This window comes from Bactrocera latifrons, unplaced genomic scaffold (assembly GCF_001853355.1).
Source record: "Bactrocera latifrons isolate USDA-ARS-PBARC rearing strain unplaced genomic scaffold, ASM185335v1 scaffold_84, whole genome shotgun sequence".
NCBI lineage: Eukaryota > Metazoa > Arthropoda > Insecta > Diptera > Tephritidae > Bactrocera > Bactrocera latifrons.
The window spans coordinates 436,630-451,694 of NW_017537534.1; the positions used below are offsets into that span (position 1 = coordinate 436,630).

Below are 15,065 nucleotides of genomic sequence, written 5' to 3' on the forward strand. Positions count from 1 at the left end.
TATTTTATTTAATGACTTATTAGCACACTTATACTCACTGTCCATTGTGACATTACATGTTGAAATGCCCATACAACCTTCATAGCTTGTGACTACACATTTCCATTCACCTTCGTCACAACTCTCAGAGGGTTTTGTTTCGATCATATAGACTCCTAATCCATCTTCGATTAATTTGTATCTTTCGCCAGACTCGATACGGCCATTCTTGTTATACCATACTACTGTTTTGGGCCACGGTGGCACCACAACTGGAAAGTTTAACAATGCGGTTAAAAATAGTGCAATATATGATCTTTATTCTAAAAGTAGTACTAAACTTTCCGAAACTCAGCTTTTATAAATCCAATGAAGTAATTGATAATGCGAATCGTCTCAAAAATTGGACTTTTGGACAAAACGCAGACTTCTACATGAAATATAAAATTGAAATTAAATCTCGCCACTGGAATACGAAAGGTATGAAAAAGGGACCAATCGTAACAACCGGTGTTGTTACTAATAAAACTATGAACTAAAGTCTGACTCTATGACAACCTACTGCTGGAGAAAATAATTCGAGCTGCAGAACTTAATCGAGTAGGTACAATCAATTTTATAGGAGCGTATCCGATGATATTGGCGTATCCGATGATATTGATATCATCGGCCTCAACACCCGCGCCCTCAGTTCTGCTTTCTCCAGACTGTGCAAGGAAGCAAAGGAAATGGGTCTGGCAGTGAACGAGGGCAAGACGAAATATCTCCTGTCGTCAAACAATCAGTCGTCGCACTCGCGACTTAGCTCTCACGTCATTGTTGACAGTCATAACTTTGAATACGTAGATTATTTCGTATTTTTGGGAACCAGTATAAACGCCACCAACCATGTCAGCCTGGAAATCCAAGCAGGTTAACTCTTGCCAACAGATGCTCCTTCGGACTGAGTAGGCAATTGAGAAATAAAGTCTTCTCTCGACGAATAAAAGCCAAACTCTATAAGTCACTCATAATTCCCGTCCTGCTATATGGTGCAGAGGCTTGGACGATGACAAAAACTTATGAGTTGACGTTGCGAGTTTTCGAGAGAAAAGTTCTGCGAAAGATTTATGGTCCTTTGCGCGGTGACCACGGAGAATATCGCATTCGATGGAACGATGAGCTGTACGAAATATACGACGACATTGACATAGTTCAGCAAATTAAAAGACCGCGGCTACGCTGGCTAGGTCATTTTGTCCGAATGGACGAAAATACTCCAGCTCTGAAAGGTCCGTTGGAAGGACCGGTTATAATCGCGTAAGCGGTGTCTACGCCAATTAAGAAGAAGAAAGTCACAGAGTAGCTTTTCTTTCAGCTTAGGTGAGATTTAAGGTTAAAAAAGGAGTCGGCAATTGCACTAATTTGCAGCTGAGGAATGTGTTTGAGGAAAGTTAGAACAGTTTTATTGTAATATTTTAAATAAGCAGAATTCTGCCAAATGTAAATTTATAGCGGGATCTCCAGGTGGGGACAGGTTATGGGAAAATCGAACCAGATGAATTGCATTTGATAAAACAATTGGAAATTTAATAACTGTAGTCAAAATTTAATAAAGTTATCTGTTGGATCACGTACCTAGTGTCAAGGGATTGATAGAACATATATAGAAGTTTGGAGAACGTAATGTAAAAGATTTTTTAATACTCAGAAATTTAAAAGGGTTAACAATTACACCTAAATTTGAGCGCGATACCCAATCAGTCTAATAATTTGTAGTTATATAGTTTATTCCTTAAATGTTTGTAGTTTTGGACGATGCTAAAATATACTAATAAAAGAATTCATAATAGTTTTATTGATATCAACTACATACCTCACTCAATTTCATTTTAAGGAGTTTTATGAGGAAATGCTTCACAAATGATAATGTCTTAACCAAAGCTTTCGTTACAATGCTAATCAATTAGGTAGGTAACAGGGAGGGTGGTTGATGTCTGACGACGCATCTAGGTCTTTATATGGCTCATTGTGAAACGGAACGGATCTAAAATATTTTCACTCTAGAAGGAAAGACAATATTGAGACCAAATTTATGTTCAATTCTATATAATTACGAAAATCATTGGTATTGGTCGAAACGGGAACTTGCTTAGTATTTTAAAATGCCTCTTATATGGGAGCTTGTACTTTTATAGTCTGATTTAGATAATTTTTGATCATTAGATGGCACGCTTCGAGGCATTATTCGGCAAAGTTTTATCCGTTTTCAGTTTTGATTTGTAAATACTTCAAGTAATCTTATATATATATATATATATATGTATGTATGTACATAAATATACTCTATACATACAACTCACACACTGACTGACATATTCAGCATAAGGTTTGCTAAAAACCGAGAATAATTATATGTAGTATATGGGAGTTGAGGTAGTATCAAACAGATTTTATCTATTAACTATTATCATGCCACATACTAAAAAATGTTCCTTGGGTTTTATTAAAGTACCTTACACACATCATCAATCACATGGAGAAAAGTCAGCCGGATGTTCGAAAATCCTGGTAATTTTATTTATTTTTGGCATAAAGATATGCTGTTATGAGTAAAATATGTTGCAATTTTCATTGCGATAACTCAAATATTGGCCGATATATCCAGCATAAAGTCACCTGTAAGTTCGATAATCTTTATATTAGCTATATGGAGGCTCAGTGAAGTCATAAACCAATACAAACCATTTTTGATACAAATAATAACTATTACCGGGAAAGTATTAGATCTGAATTTCAATTATATATCTCACACATTGGCCGGTATTTTGGGTCAAGTCAACTATTGATTCTGGAGTCCACATATTCCGTACCTAGGGACTTGAGCAGTTTTAGTTGGATTTGGGCAATTATTGGTCGTAGGGTGGCATACATTAAACGAATTATTATTGCAAGGTTTTATCTCGCTATGCATATAGTAACTTCTTTATTTGAGTATTTGGAAAGTGAAAAAATCAAATAGTGTTTCAAATTGAGTCACATGGGAAGTAGGCATGGTTTTAGTCCAAATCGATTAATCGAGTCCCGAGATATGTGATTTCTATAAAGCCTTTTCATACCATTTCATATGTAAATTTTAACGTCTCTTATAATATTTGAACCGGGGTAAATTTGGTTGTTGTAGCTTCGGTGGGTTAGGAGATTTAATGTACATACGTACTTATTAGAGAACCAGGCCCACTTTTTAAAAGTTTTTGTCCTCAGGAGCCTCTTGCTACTGCGACCGCCTGTGCTAAATTACAGTTATGGTACTTTACATGTTTTCGGTTAGTGGAGTTTCGTAAGGTGGCAGTGGTCCGATTTCTCCCCCTTGTACTAAGGAACCAGTATACAAAGTTTCATAAAGAATGTATATATTATACGGACGGACAGACAGTCATCTCTCGCCATCTGATCTCTTAGTTTTAGGTAGTATGTACAACCGTTAGATGAACGAAACTATTATACTCTCTAGCAATAGCTTGCAAGAGTATAAAAATATTCCGCCTAAAAGTTCTTACCTATCTTGCTTATATGGATTGACCTGCCTTCCTGCTCTTTACAATATCAATTGAAAATGAAGTGACACAAACTCTTAACAATAAAATAGTTGTAGTTGTGTCAGATTTTTGCAAATTAAAATCACGAAATTACTTAAATAATTAATTATTTTGCACTACTTTTTATAATAGTTTTTTAATATTTATGACTATTACGATTTTCAACCTAACTGCGTTGTGGTAAAAGTTTTGAAATTCGATATCAACCAGAATCAAAAAAAATTCCATTGTAGTGTTGTAGTTTTTAGTATTACGGCTTTTAACTCTGCGTTAGTGAATTTTAACTACTACGAAGAGGATGCAGTTGAACATTGCTGCGCTTATTAAAAAATGTTTAGATCAGTTATTTTGTACGACTTCACAGAAAACTGCACACATTTGTTGAGGTTCTGAAGCAAACTCCTAAAGCTGATCGAGTTAAATATACAAATTAAGGAACTGTTGGAAACGTTTCGAACATAAAGAGTTGCTACAATTTACAATCTCTAAGAATATACTTTTTGGGTAAAATTAAAATTTTACAACGTTTTCCTTCTCTTCAGTCACGGTGTTCGTAATATTTAAAACGTTTTTAACAACCATAGGTATCGTAGCGCCAGCCCAAAGTTAAAATTATTAAAAAAGTATTCTTGATAACTACCAACAGCAAGGAAACGGAGAGTTTGTGGTAATGTTTCTTCAAATAAAAAAAACGAACGATTCTGAAACAAACCTAAAAACCATTTAGTGGTCAGCAAAACTTTAGCTTATTAATTTTAAGTAATTCAATTAAATTTAAAAAAAATCAGTTTCGGCCCCAACATTTTAGTCATCGTGATAAATCAAAACTTATGTATATCCATTTTAATAATTATCCACGTTTTCGAGAGCAATAACAAAATTGAACTGTTTTTATTTCTCGTTTAAAACCTTTCAGCTATTTTATTATCTGTCAAGTCTTAACATTTTAGGTTATCAATACCAATGAAATTCCGACTGAAAATTGTTGAAATTCTTAATACCAAAAAAGAGTAGGATTTATCTGAAGTTGAATTGCTTCTATTCAACTAAATGAAGTTGAAACCCGAAATAAGGGTATATGTTAAAACTTTGGAATATAAGCTTCCTTTTATAATATGGCCTTAATAATAATAACAAAAGTTATTAAAAGTCGGGTCGTCACTCGTAATAATAAGGTTCGTTTGTAGACGAATTTGCATATAACAAAATCTAAAAATATTTGCATATAAAATGATGACTAGTTCGGACTGAAATCGGCCGTGTGAACAACACTTATGCGATCTCAAGAGTGTATTTGCTCCCGCACACCAAAAAAAACCCCCTTACAGTGTGATAATATGTTTCGTAAATATGTGTTTATTTATTTTAATTTGATTTCCTCGCCTTGTCCGTCTGATATGCGTTTGTTTTGATCGCGGCATTCGGTTTTGCAACACATGTAATTTGCACAGACACACAAGAGCAGCAATCGGCACGATCGACACGCAAAGTGGCTGACCTACCGCAACACACCGAAGAATCCAAGCATTTAATCGAGTTCAAGTTTGAACATTTCAATGCTTCTGCGAAAGGCGCGGGCGTTGCTTGCTTTGTGCAGACCACAATACTTTTACATAGTTTATGTGCATATGTATGTACATAATAAATTCTCTTGAATCGTATTTAAAAGTACAAAAGTTAGCGCTATTACGGCCATCTGTTAGTGTGTTTGTATGCCAGCGGTGACTGCGGCGTTCGTGCTTGACCGCTTAACAGCATGTCTCGTGTGCGAATGGTGAAATGGTGACGCAATTTACAGAAAAAAATCGTTTTGTTTTTGTCCACCTCGTTAGTGTTTGTTATATGTTCGGTTGTGATATTTGGCAAGTTGCCCAAACACCGCCGACAGCACAGCGTGCACGGTTCTTACCAGTGTTACTACTACTACTACTAAATCACACCTACCTTGACATCCCAGAATTATTGGCTCCCCGATGCGAACACTCATGTCGCGCAACTCGTTCGTAAATATCGGCGGAGGTGTATTGTTTGGGATGCTATGATCAGATGAGATGTCGAGCAGGTAAACGTCGATTGTGTAAAAGACGATTTGAGACAATTATTGTAGAATTAGTATGGAGTAATTTGGTTAGAGAGAGAAGAGATATCTCTCTCTGTTGAGAAGTAATTACTCTCACCTGTCAGCTGGTTTGAGCGACCCCTCCCTACTGCCACGTCCGACTACATGCACCTTCGAACTGGAGTATGATTTACCCATACAGTTGACAGCTTCGCAAGTATATGTGCCCAGTGAAGTGGGATCATCCAGATTGGCGGTCAGCGCGAATACATCACCAGCCTTGATTTCTTTGGAATCCTTAAACCAACGCAACTGCGGTGTGGGTACACCAATCACCTTGCATTCGAGCGAAACTGTGCCTTGTTGGGTGAGCACAGCACGTAGTTCCTCAATGAACTCGGGTGCCTTGTAGGCTTTAGGCACAAGTACATTCAGATGCCCAATGCACGAATTACGGCCACCCGAGTTTTCAGCCAATACCATCCACTGTCCGCCATCTTCCAATATAACAGGGCTCACTTCCAAATAGTGGAAGTTGCCCTCGTTTACTTCATTTATTCGATCGTTTTCACATATTCGTCGATCATTTCGGTACCATGTGAGCTATTAAGTGGATATGTGCATTTACGTGTATGTACATGTAAGAAAACGTCTTACCTTAACATCAGTGGAACTACGTATCTCGACTAACAATCGAGTGCGAGTTCCCACTTTCACCGACAGATCAACCAGTCGTCGTAGAAATACGGGTGGATCCTCACCCGTCGATCTGTCCTCGAGAATGAGCTCCACATCTTTGCGAATAACATCATTACCTTTCGTTCGTGCTATCAATGTATAATGACCGGCATCCTCTCGTTGCACGTGCTCCACAGCCAATTGCACAGCGGTGCTGGTCTGTGTTATTCGCAAGCGATCGGAATTCGCAATTGGCAATTCTCCACGGCTCCTGCAGAGAAAACAGATGAACGATGAGTTAGCAAACCAATAAATGTCTATTAAAATTTATGGCAACAATTAAAACGAATGTTTTTAACGGAACTATGTAGATGAGCAGGAGGGGCTGATATCAGAGATATCAGTATTTTAACTTTGCAAGAAGAAAATCTTAGCATACGGAAGATCAGTGAAAGAGTTGGATTCAAGTAGCCTGCTATCGGGGGGAAAATACTGGTGGAATATATATGTTTTATTTTTTAATACGAAACAGGCTCCAGGATGCTGATTTCAACGCTCGACGACTCGCAAAAAACAACTTTTGACTAAAGAAATACGTCAGTAACGCCTCAGTTAGGCTATAAAGCATCAAAGCTGGACTGATGTCGGTTTGCAAAAAGTAATCTTTTTTGACGATTCCAAGTTCAACCTGTTATTTAGCGATTTATTTTTTTCAAGCCTATATCTTACACATATTCTTTCATTAACAATATTAATTGTACCCATTTCTTCTAGGTAAAGCAAAAATGGTGTTTTGACGTTAGAATGGCCAGGTAACAGCCCAGATTTAAACCACATTCAGAACCGTTAGTATATTATGAACACAAAGGTCTCAAAGAAGATCCCCAGTACCTTAGCTGAGTTGGATAAAACGCAATGACGCAGCATGTTAAGGCAGTTATAGAAAGTAAAGAAGGCTCAACAAATTAGTTTAAAGATTTTTGGAGTGTCTAATATTTACTCTACCCAGTGGCGTATAGTTGGTGGCAAGTCGGCAAAATGCCACGGGCCCCCAGCCCGAAGGGGCCCCCGGTCAGAGGAAATCTCAATTCCCAATATTTATCATTACACATACACATTAGTTAAGTAAAACAAAAAAGTTTTGTCTTTAATTTATTTGGGCCTTCTTAGTTGCATACACAACTAAAAAACATATACCTAGATATTAAACATTCAATGCATTAGTAAAAAAAAATTAACCCAGTTTTAGAAAGAATGGTCAAAATCCAATTACTCGTAATAATTTCGGAAACATGTGTGGACAAACATACCTCAAAAATGTGTATATCGGTTTACATTTATATTCACTGGGCATGTCTCGCTGAGACTAGATATTCTGCCGGCATTAAAATCAGTGTTGCCGTTTTAGCGCATTTCGCGCTACATAGCGCAATTCTAGACTCTTCAGCGCTTTTTTTCTCAATATAATGCGCTAAAAAATATTTTTCGGAATCTAGTAGAAAATTGTAAAAATTATTGACTATCGTAAATTTAAGCCAATAGGTTAATTGCCAGAGCCGTAAAACGTTAGGAAAATAAGGAACTGGGAATTCCCCAAAGGATTTAGTATTCCCCGACCACAATGTTACAATTTTGTCTCTTTATTACATTAAAGTGTTATGTTATGACTATTTCTGATTTTACTAACATAGTTCAATTATAATGATACGTCATCAGTTGAAAGTTCTTAAGAAAAATTGCCACACTTTTATGTTGCCTGAACACGGTTTGAAGAAAATGACTAAAACTGTAAAAAAAGAAACGGAATCTGGTGAAGGCACACCAACCGCACCCGAACGTAATGATGACCAGAAAGATATTCAGTTATTTAATTTAGTTGATTTTGATAAATGTAATAATGGTTAAATAAATTCACATAAAAACACATCTTCTCTTATTGCCATTAAAAATTCACAGCTAAAATTTAGCGCAATTTTGAAATGAGTTTGGTGTATTTTTTCTTTCTCAAACGGCAACACTGCTTAAAATTTATGTTGGTAATACTTGCTGCTGCTTGGGGAATCCCCGATTCAAGTTTGTATATGTGACCTGGTCTACGAAAAGGGAGTTAACGTGCGAAAACTAGTTTTCTGGGAAACAGCTGTTAAAAATCTCATCTTCCATCCGAATCAACTAAAAAGTGAAAATTGATTTTTTGGATTTTTTGACACCTAAGCCCCCTTTCCGTAGACCAGGTCGCATATATGAAAAACTCCACTATTGTATTACGCAAGAACTCACCAAGCAATTAGCAGTTTATTGTTGTAAGAATTGGTTGTTTGTTGCAAGTGAGGATATATTGTGAAAATACGTTGACAATGTCTACTCGGTAAGAATTTTATTTCTAATATTTAAAATAATGTATACTATTACAATTATTTTAATTTTTAATCTACCCATAAAATTAATCATTTACATCGTCGGTAGGTATCGGTAGTAAAGTTTGAAATCACAAGTTACGAAATTATTATTTAAAATAATGATTCTCTTCGTGCATTTCAAAATCAATCACTATTTTGACATTCGTAACCACCAAAACTATTTCGGTACCTATGTTCATCGTTCGTTTAAAACTTACAAAATTTGACACTTGAATTGAACTTTGAACAATCGGTGGACTTTCGTTATAAACATTTTCACCGTCGCTTTTTTTGGCATTTGTTAGCAATTAAGTAGATTTTCAATAAATAAAAACTATAGTATTATTACAAACTTTTTGCGGTTTTGTTCTAGAAAGTATCAGAGTGGAAGCGAAAAACGAAAGCGAAAGAAGGAGTCTGAAGAACAAAATAAAAAGTTAAATAAAATAAGTCAGTACTTTAATAATCAAGATAGTATACAAGAAGAATCAAATGAACAGCGCGACGGAAAGGCAGAAAATGGTGACATAAGTGGCAATATCGCAGGGCCCGATAACAGTGAATATTTAGATTCAGAGCAACCACAACCAGGTACGAGCAAATCTTTAAATGAATCTTGTTTGGACATAGAAAAATTAAAATCTTTACCGCATGTTACTGATAAAGGTAACTTTAAAGAACTCAATGATCAAGTAAAACGATTTGTGATCGAAATCGGACACTAAACGAAAAGGCCCCTTTTTAAGGTATAGTAACAATAGATCTTTCTTAAATAAATATTATTACACTGTTTCTAAATCTGTCATAAAGTTAGAACGTACATGGCTGTCATCTTCTCTATTGCTTCAAAAAGCATATTGTGAACCATGTTGGTTATTCGCAAATAGGGCATCTATAAATATACAAAATATTTGGATGGAAGGCTATGACGATTGGAAACATATTGTGGGTCATAAAAGACATGAGACATCGAAACAACATTTGCATTCATGTTTTGCACATCGACAGTGGCAGTTAGATGGAACACTAGATGAAGAGCAGGAGTCCATTATCAAGAGAGACAAATTTTTTTGGCGCCAGGTACTCACTAGACTCCTTGATGTTACTCTGACACTTTCAACCTGTAATTTAGCTTTTCGTGGCCATAAAGAAACGGTATATGGCAACGATTCTGGTCCAAAAGGAAATTTTTGGAGTATTGTTGAGTTATTAGCCAAATACGATCCTATTTTACAAGAGTTGCTAAGCAAACCTAAGGGCCAGATTAAATACTTAAGTAAAAAAATACAAAATGAGCTCATTGCTGTTCTGGTTCAAAAAGTGGAAAATGCTCTGGTAAATGAAATAGTCACCGCACCGTTTTATTCCATTTTGTTTGATACTACTCAAGATATTTATAAAACAGATCAATTGTGGGAACTTTATTACCGTTACTGTGTAATCGAGAAAGATGAAAATGGAACTCCAAAGGCACTCGTAATTAAAGAGTCATTTTTAGGATTTCATGAGGTTAAGGATCAAATTGCCTTAGCAATGTCCAAGCAGATAATAAAATCCATAAATTTTTCTATTTCTCTGAATAAGTGCCGTGGAGAAGGGTACGATGAAGCTAATACCATGAAAGGTTCTTATGGCGGAGTTCAAAAACTCATAAGAGATATAGAGCCAAATGCAGTGTATGTCTATTGTACTGCTCATAATTTATACTTGGTAGTAAATGATGCAGTAAAAGAGGTCATAGAAATACAAACATTATTCGAAACTGTGCAACAAATTTATAATTTTTTTGACCATAGTATTAGACGATGGAATATATTATCTAGTTTTATATCTGACAACAAAAAAGGAGAAACCGTTGTATCATCACATTCAGTAACATTAAAAACAATGAATCCAACTACATGGGCAGGACGCTTTGATGCCATGTTTGCTTTAAAGGATCGATTTGTTGATTTTCACAAAGCGCTAACAAAAACCATTTTATCAAATTCCAAATCAGATGAGAGAAATGGTGCTATCTTGCTAAAGAAGAAGTTATAGAACTACAATTTTATTATGTTGCTGGTTTTCCATTGCAAAGTCTTGCAAACCATAGACGCGGCTTCTAAAGCACTTCAATCTAAAGCCATCGATCTTTCAAATGGTTCAAAGCGTTTGCAAGTCTGTCTAGAAGAACTTGAAAAGTATCGACATGAATTTGAAGATTTAAAAACGGAAGCAAATAGTATTGCAGTTAAATGGTCTATAAACCCTGAATTTCCTAAAACTCGTCAGAGAAAAGTGAAACGTCATTTTGATGAAATTTATGAGGACGAACGTCTCCAAGATCCTGAAAGCTTGTTTAAAGTGAACGTATTCTATCGTGTATTAGACATCATCATTAATGAACTTAGATCGCGTTTCCTTGGAATGAATGAAATTGTTTTCAATTTTAGTGTCTTGCAGCCTGCCACTTTGCAAAACTTGAATGATACTGATTTATTGGAAAAGGCTTTAGCATTTGTCCATTTATATAAAAAAGATATATCTATGTCGTTTTTCAAAGAAATTCTCAGTTTTCGATCCTCTTTTAAACACGAAATAGAAAGGTCATCTTCTATAAGAGAACTTGCTGACTTATTAATAATAAAGAATCATTTTATATCTTCAAGCTTTCCTGAAGTGTGCACTGCATTTCTGTTATTTCTCACCATTCCTGTAACTACGGCTAGTGCCGAGCGATCATTTTCAAAACTGAAATTGATAAAAACTTATTTAAGAAATTCTATGGGACAAGAAAGGTTAAGCAATTTGGCTATTCTAACCATCGAAAATTCTATGGCCCGAAATTTGAACTTTGATGATGTCATTAACACTTTTGCTGAACAGAAAGTTCGAAGAAAGGAATTTTAATAATTAAAATTGTGTACTTAAAATAAAATTGTGATTTCAGTTTAATATGTACTTTAAATTAGGTACCTTTAATTAAAAGTTAATAATTAGAAAATCAAGAAATTATAATTATAAAGTTTGCATGTACCTACTTCACGTAGTGATTTATTAGTTAACTCTTACAAATAAAAGTGTATAAATAAATATTATAAAATAAAAAATACTATTGTTGTTGGTTCAGCTTCTTTATATATTGGGGAAGTGGGAGGGCAGGGGGCCCATTCCATGAATTTGCCACGGACCTCGAACGGTATATTTACGCCACTGACTCTACCTGACGATTAAAAATGATTTTAGCAAAAGAATTAGCATTAATGTTATGTACGCATTTATTATTCACTATTAAATAACCAAAATATAATATATTACACTGTGGAACATTTTTGGGATTATTGTCGGGGGGGGGTGAGAAATTCCACGTCAGGGTGATGGTACTAGGTCAGTATAGTAGAACCCTCAAAGAGTTTGGCGTTCGTATGTGTCAGCTTTAACATAACTCGCGAACCACTTGTCCGATTTTGATGAAACAAATTTAGAAATATTAAGAAATAATATTAAACAACGATATCTAAGACACCGAAAATATAAGAAAAACCGCGATTATTATGGTTAATTCACCTAATTTAATTAAAATAAAACGTATTTTAATCATAATAAACCTTTTAAAGTCAAATAAAATGTCAACATAATCGGTACAGAGTCTAAATAACGTAAATTGTAAGTTTTTGATTGAATCATGAAGTACTCGTACATAGGATAGAGTTATTTATAGATAATACTCCGCGACTTTCCATACACACGCTTAAACGTGGCTGAGTTTTATTGATGTAACGTTGGAGAACCCCCAGAGGTGATCTAGTAACCGAAGTCCAGAACATTCTAAAACGAAGGAGGGAACACTTTTGCAGCCTGCTGAAGGCAGTGAAAGCATAACGCCACGAGAAGGCGAACCAAATTCCCCAATCGATGACGATGGAGCAGACGTTCCATTGCCCGACCATGAAGAAGTTCGAAAAGTGATTACCCGTCTGAAGAACAACGAAGCCGCAAGGCCCGATGGACTGTCTGCCGCGCTATTCAAACGCGGCGGCGATGAACTGATAAGGAACATGCATCTGCTTTTTTTATAAAATATGGTCGGACGAAAACATGCCCAACGTTTGGAATTTAAGTGTGCTCTGCCCCATCCACAAAAAGGAAGACCCTACCTACATACGTCAACTTCCTTACCATAAGCCTCCTCAACACCGCGTATAAGGTTCTATCGAGCGTATTATGTATGTGTAAGACTGATTGGACCTTATTAGTGGGGTTTTGGCCTGGAAAATCAACAACCGACCAGATATTCATCATGCGCTAAATCTTGGAAAAGACCCGTGAAAAGAGAATCGGTACGCACCACCTCTTCGTCGATTTCAAAGCTGTTTTTGACATCACATGTCTGAATTTGGTATTGGGAATTTGAAAGCTCCGTCAGGATCGGGAAAGACCTCTACGAGCTGTTCGATACCGAACGAGGTTTCAGACAAGCCGACTCCCTATCGTGCGATTTCTTCAATCTGCTGCTGGAGAAAATAATTCGAGCTGCAGAACTAAATGGAGCAAGTATATAAGAGTGACGTATGTATGCCGATGATATTGATATCATTGGCTTCAACACTTGCGGAGTAAGTTCTGCTTTCTACAGGGCAAGACGAAAGATCTCCTGTCATCAATTAAACAACGTCAGCCTCGAAATCGAATAACAAACCATTATTTTCGTTCTGCTATATGATGCAGAGGCAAGTTTTCGAGAGAAAGGTTCTGTGAAAGATTTATGGTCCTTTGTGCGTTGGCCACGCCGAATATCTCTTTCGATGGAACGATGAGCTGTATGAGATATACGACAACATTGACATAGTTCAGCGAATTAAGAGATAACGGCTGCGCTGGCTAGGTCATGTCGTAAGTGTGGACGAAAACGCTCCAGCCGGGTGAAGCAGAGGAAAACAAAAACCTCCATTCCGTTCTAAAGAACAGGTAGAGAGAGACCTGGTTTCGCTGTTCCTATCAATGACGATGTCTATATGAGAGTGGCAATATGAAATTACCCCTACAATGGCAACAAATTTGAGCTGCAAAATTATCGATAGTTATACCACTCGATAGCTACGATAATTTAAAAAGATACTATCGATATCGTTAGTTTTTAGCTTAAACTAATTAATGTGATATTCGTTTATACGCACGATAGTCAAACTAAAGCCTCTGCGTATATCATACATAATAATGGGAATCTCGATCACAACAGAATACTAACATTCTAGTTTTTATTTCATAATTTTATTCTCCAAAATTGGTAGTATTAAATAAAATGAAGGTTACTTTACAATTTTTATTTTTGTACGGATTTTAATTATTATTAAGATATTAAAAAACAGTGGCGTCAGAAACTCTGAATTGCGGCTGTATGATTGAATAACTGCGCAGAATACACATATCAAAACATTATAAATTCTTTCCTAATAGCAAATATTTCCGCAACACTCCTTTTAACATATCCCACACCTAATTAAAGTGTAAAAATAGTTATATTCAATAATTTGTAGATTATTTACAAAAAAAAAATTTATTTAAAATAACAGACGCGAGTTAAGGAAACTATTACATACGAGTATTATATTTATTCAGTGAGCAAAACATATCAACAACATTATATTATTACAAAGGAAATGTATCAAAAAGTTGATATATGTAAACGAACTATCAACTATAAACGATATTAACTCACTCCACGAAGTAAAAATTAAAGATGATTTTGAGGCACCCACCCTGCAAGCCACCTATCAATCCGGTTAATTAATCACCCCGGGTCAGATGTTATGAAAAATTAGACTTTATATTTGATACGAGTTTTACCACACTATATTATTATCAATTTATTTGCTGACCCCGCAGCCGTTGTCCAGCGTGAAATTATGTGTTTTGAAATGAAAAAAAATTTAAATTTATCAATTAATTTTTTGTTTTTCAATATAACGCAGCTTGATAAACAACATTTTTTGGTTTCTGTTCCGGTGTACAGTAAAGATAATTTTCCAGCACTTGAGCAGTTACGTACATATATCTGGCCGTGTGAAAAACATAGCATTTCCAAATTTATGAGACCCACTATTGTACGATCCATGTGTTGTCAACTTCGATATTCACTCTTCTAAATTGAGTGCTGAAGGTTCTGCCATTGTCGTCTGATGAGGGATGCCGATAGAGTGGATATCCATAATTTCCAATTTGCGTTTCCGAAAGGAAAGCACTTGGATAGTGTTTCGTACACATATATTCCGACATACAACCCGAAGTTGGATTGTGGTGTCCCCAAGGTCCATGGAACATATTGGTTTTCATCACTTCGTAAAATACTGAATCTTTCTCTGCATCAGGCATTTCCGCAGAAATGATTTC

At 35.8% G+C, this 15,065-nt stretch overlaps 1 protein-coding gene across 7 annotated transcripts in view; it reads right to left on the reverse strand.

Moving 5' to 3' along the window:
- The window catches only part of LOC108977106 (myosin light chain kinase, smooth muscle), a 103,015-nt gene that overhangs the window by 68,451 nt on the left and 19,499 nt on the right, over window positions 1-15,065 (reverse strand). For all 7 annotated transcript variants that reach the window (XM_018946613.1, XM_018946612.1, XM_018946616.1 and 4 more), the window contains 4 exons: window positions 6,274-6,565; window positions 5,735-6,219; window positions 5,502-5,593; window positions 39-251 (listed from right to left, as the gene is read on the reverse strand). In XM_018946613.1, coding sequence (XP_018802158.1) covers window positions 39-251; window positions 5,502-5,593; window positions 5,735-6,219; window positions 6,274-6,565 — 1,082 coding nt within the window. The remainder of the gene's footprint in view (window positions 1-38; window positions 252-5,501; window positions 5,594-5,734; window positions 6,220-6,273; window positions 6,566-15,065) is intronic.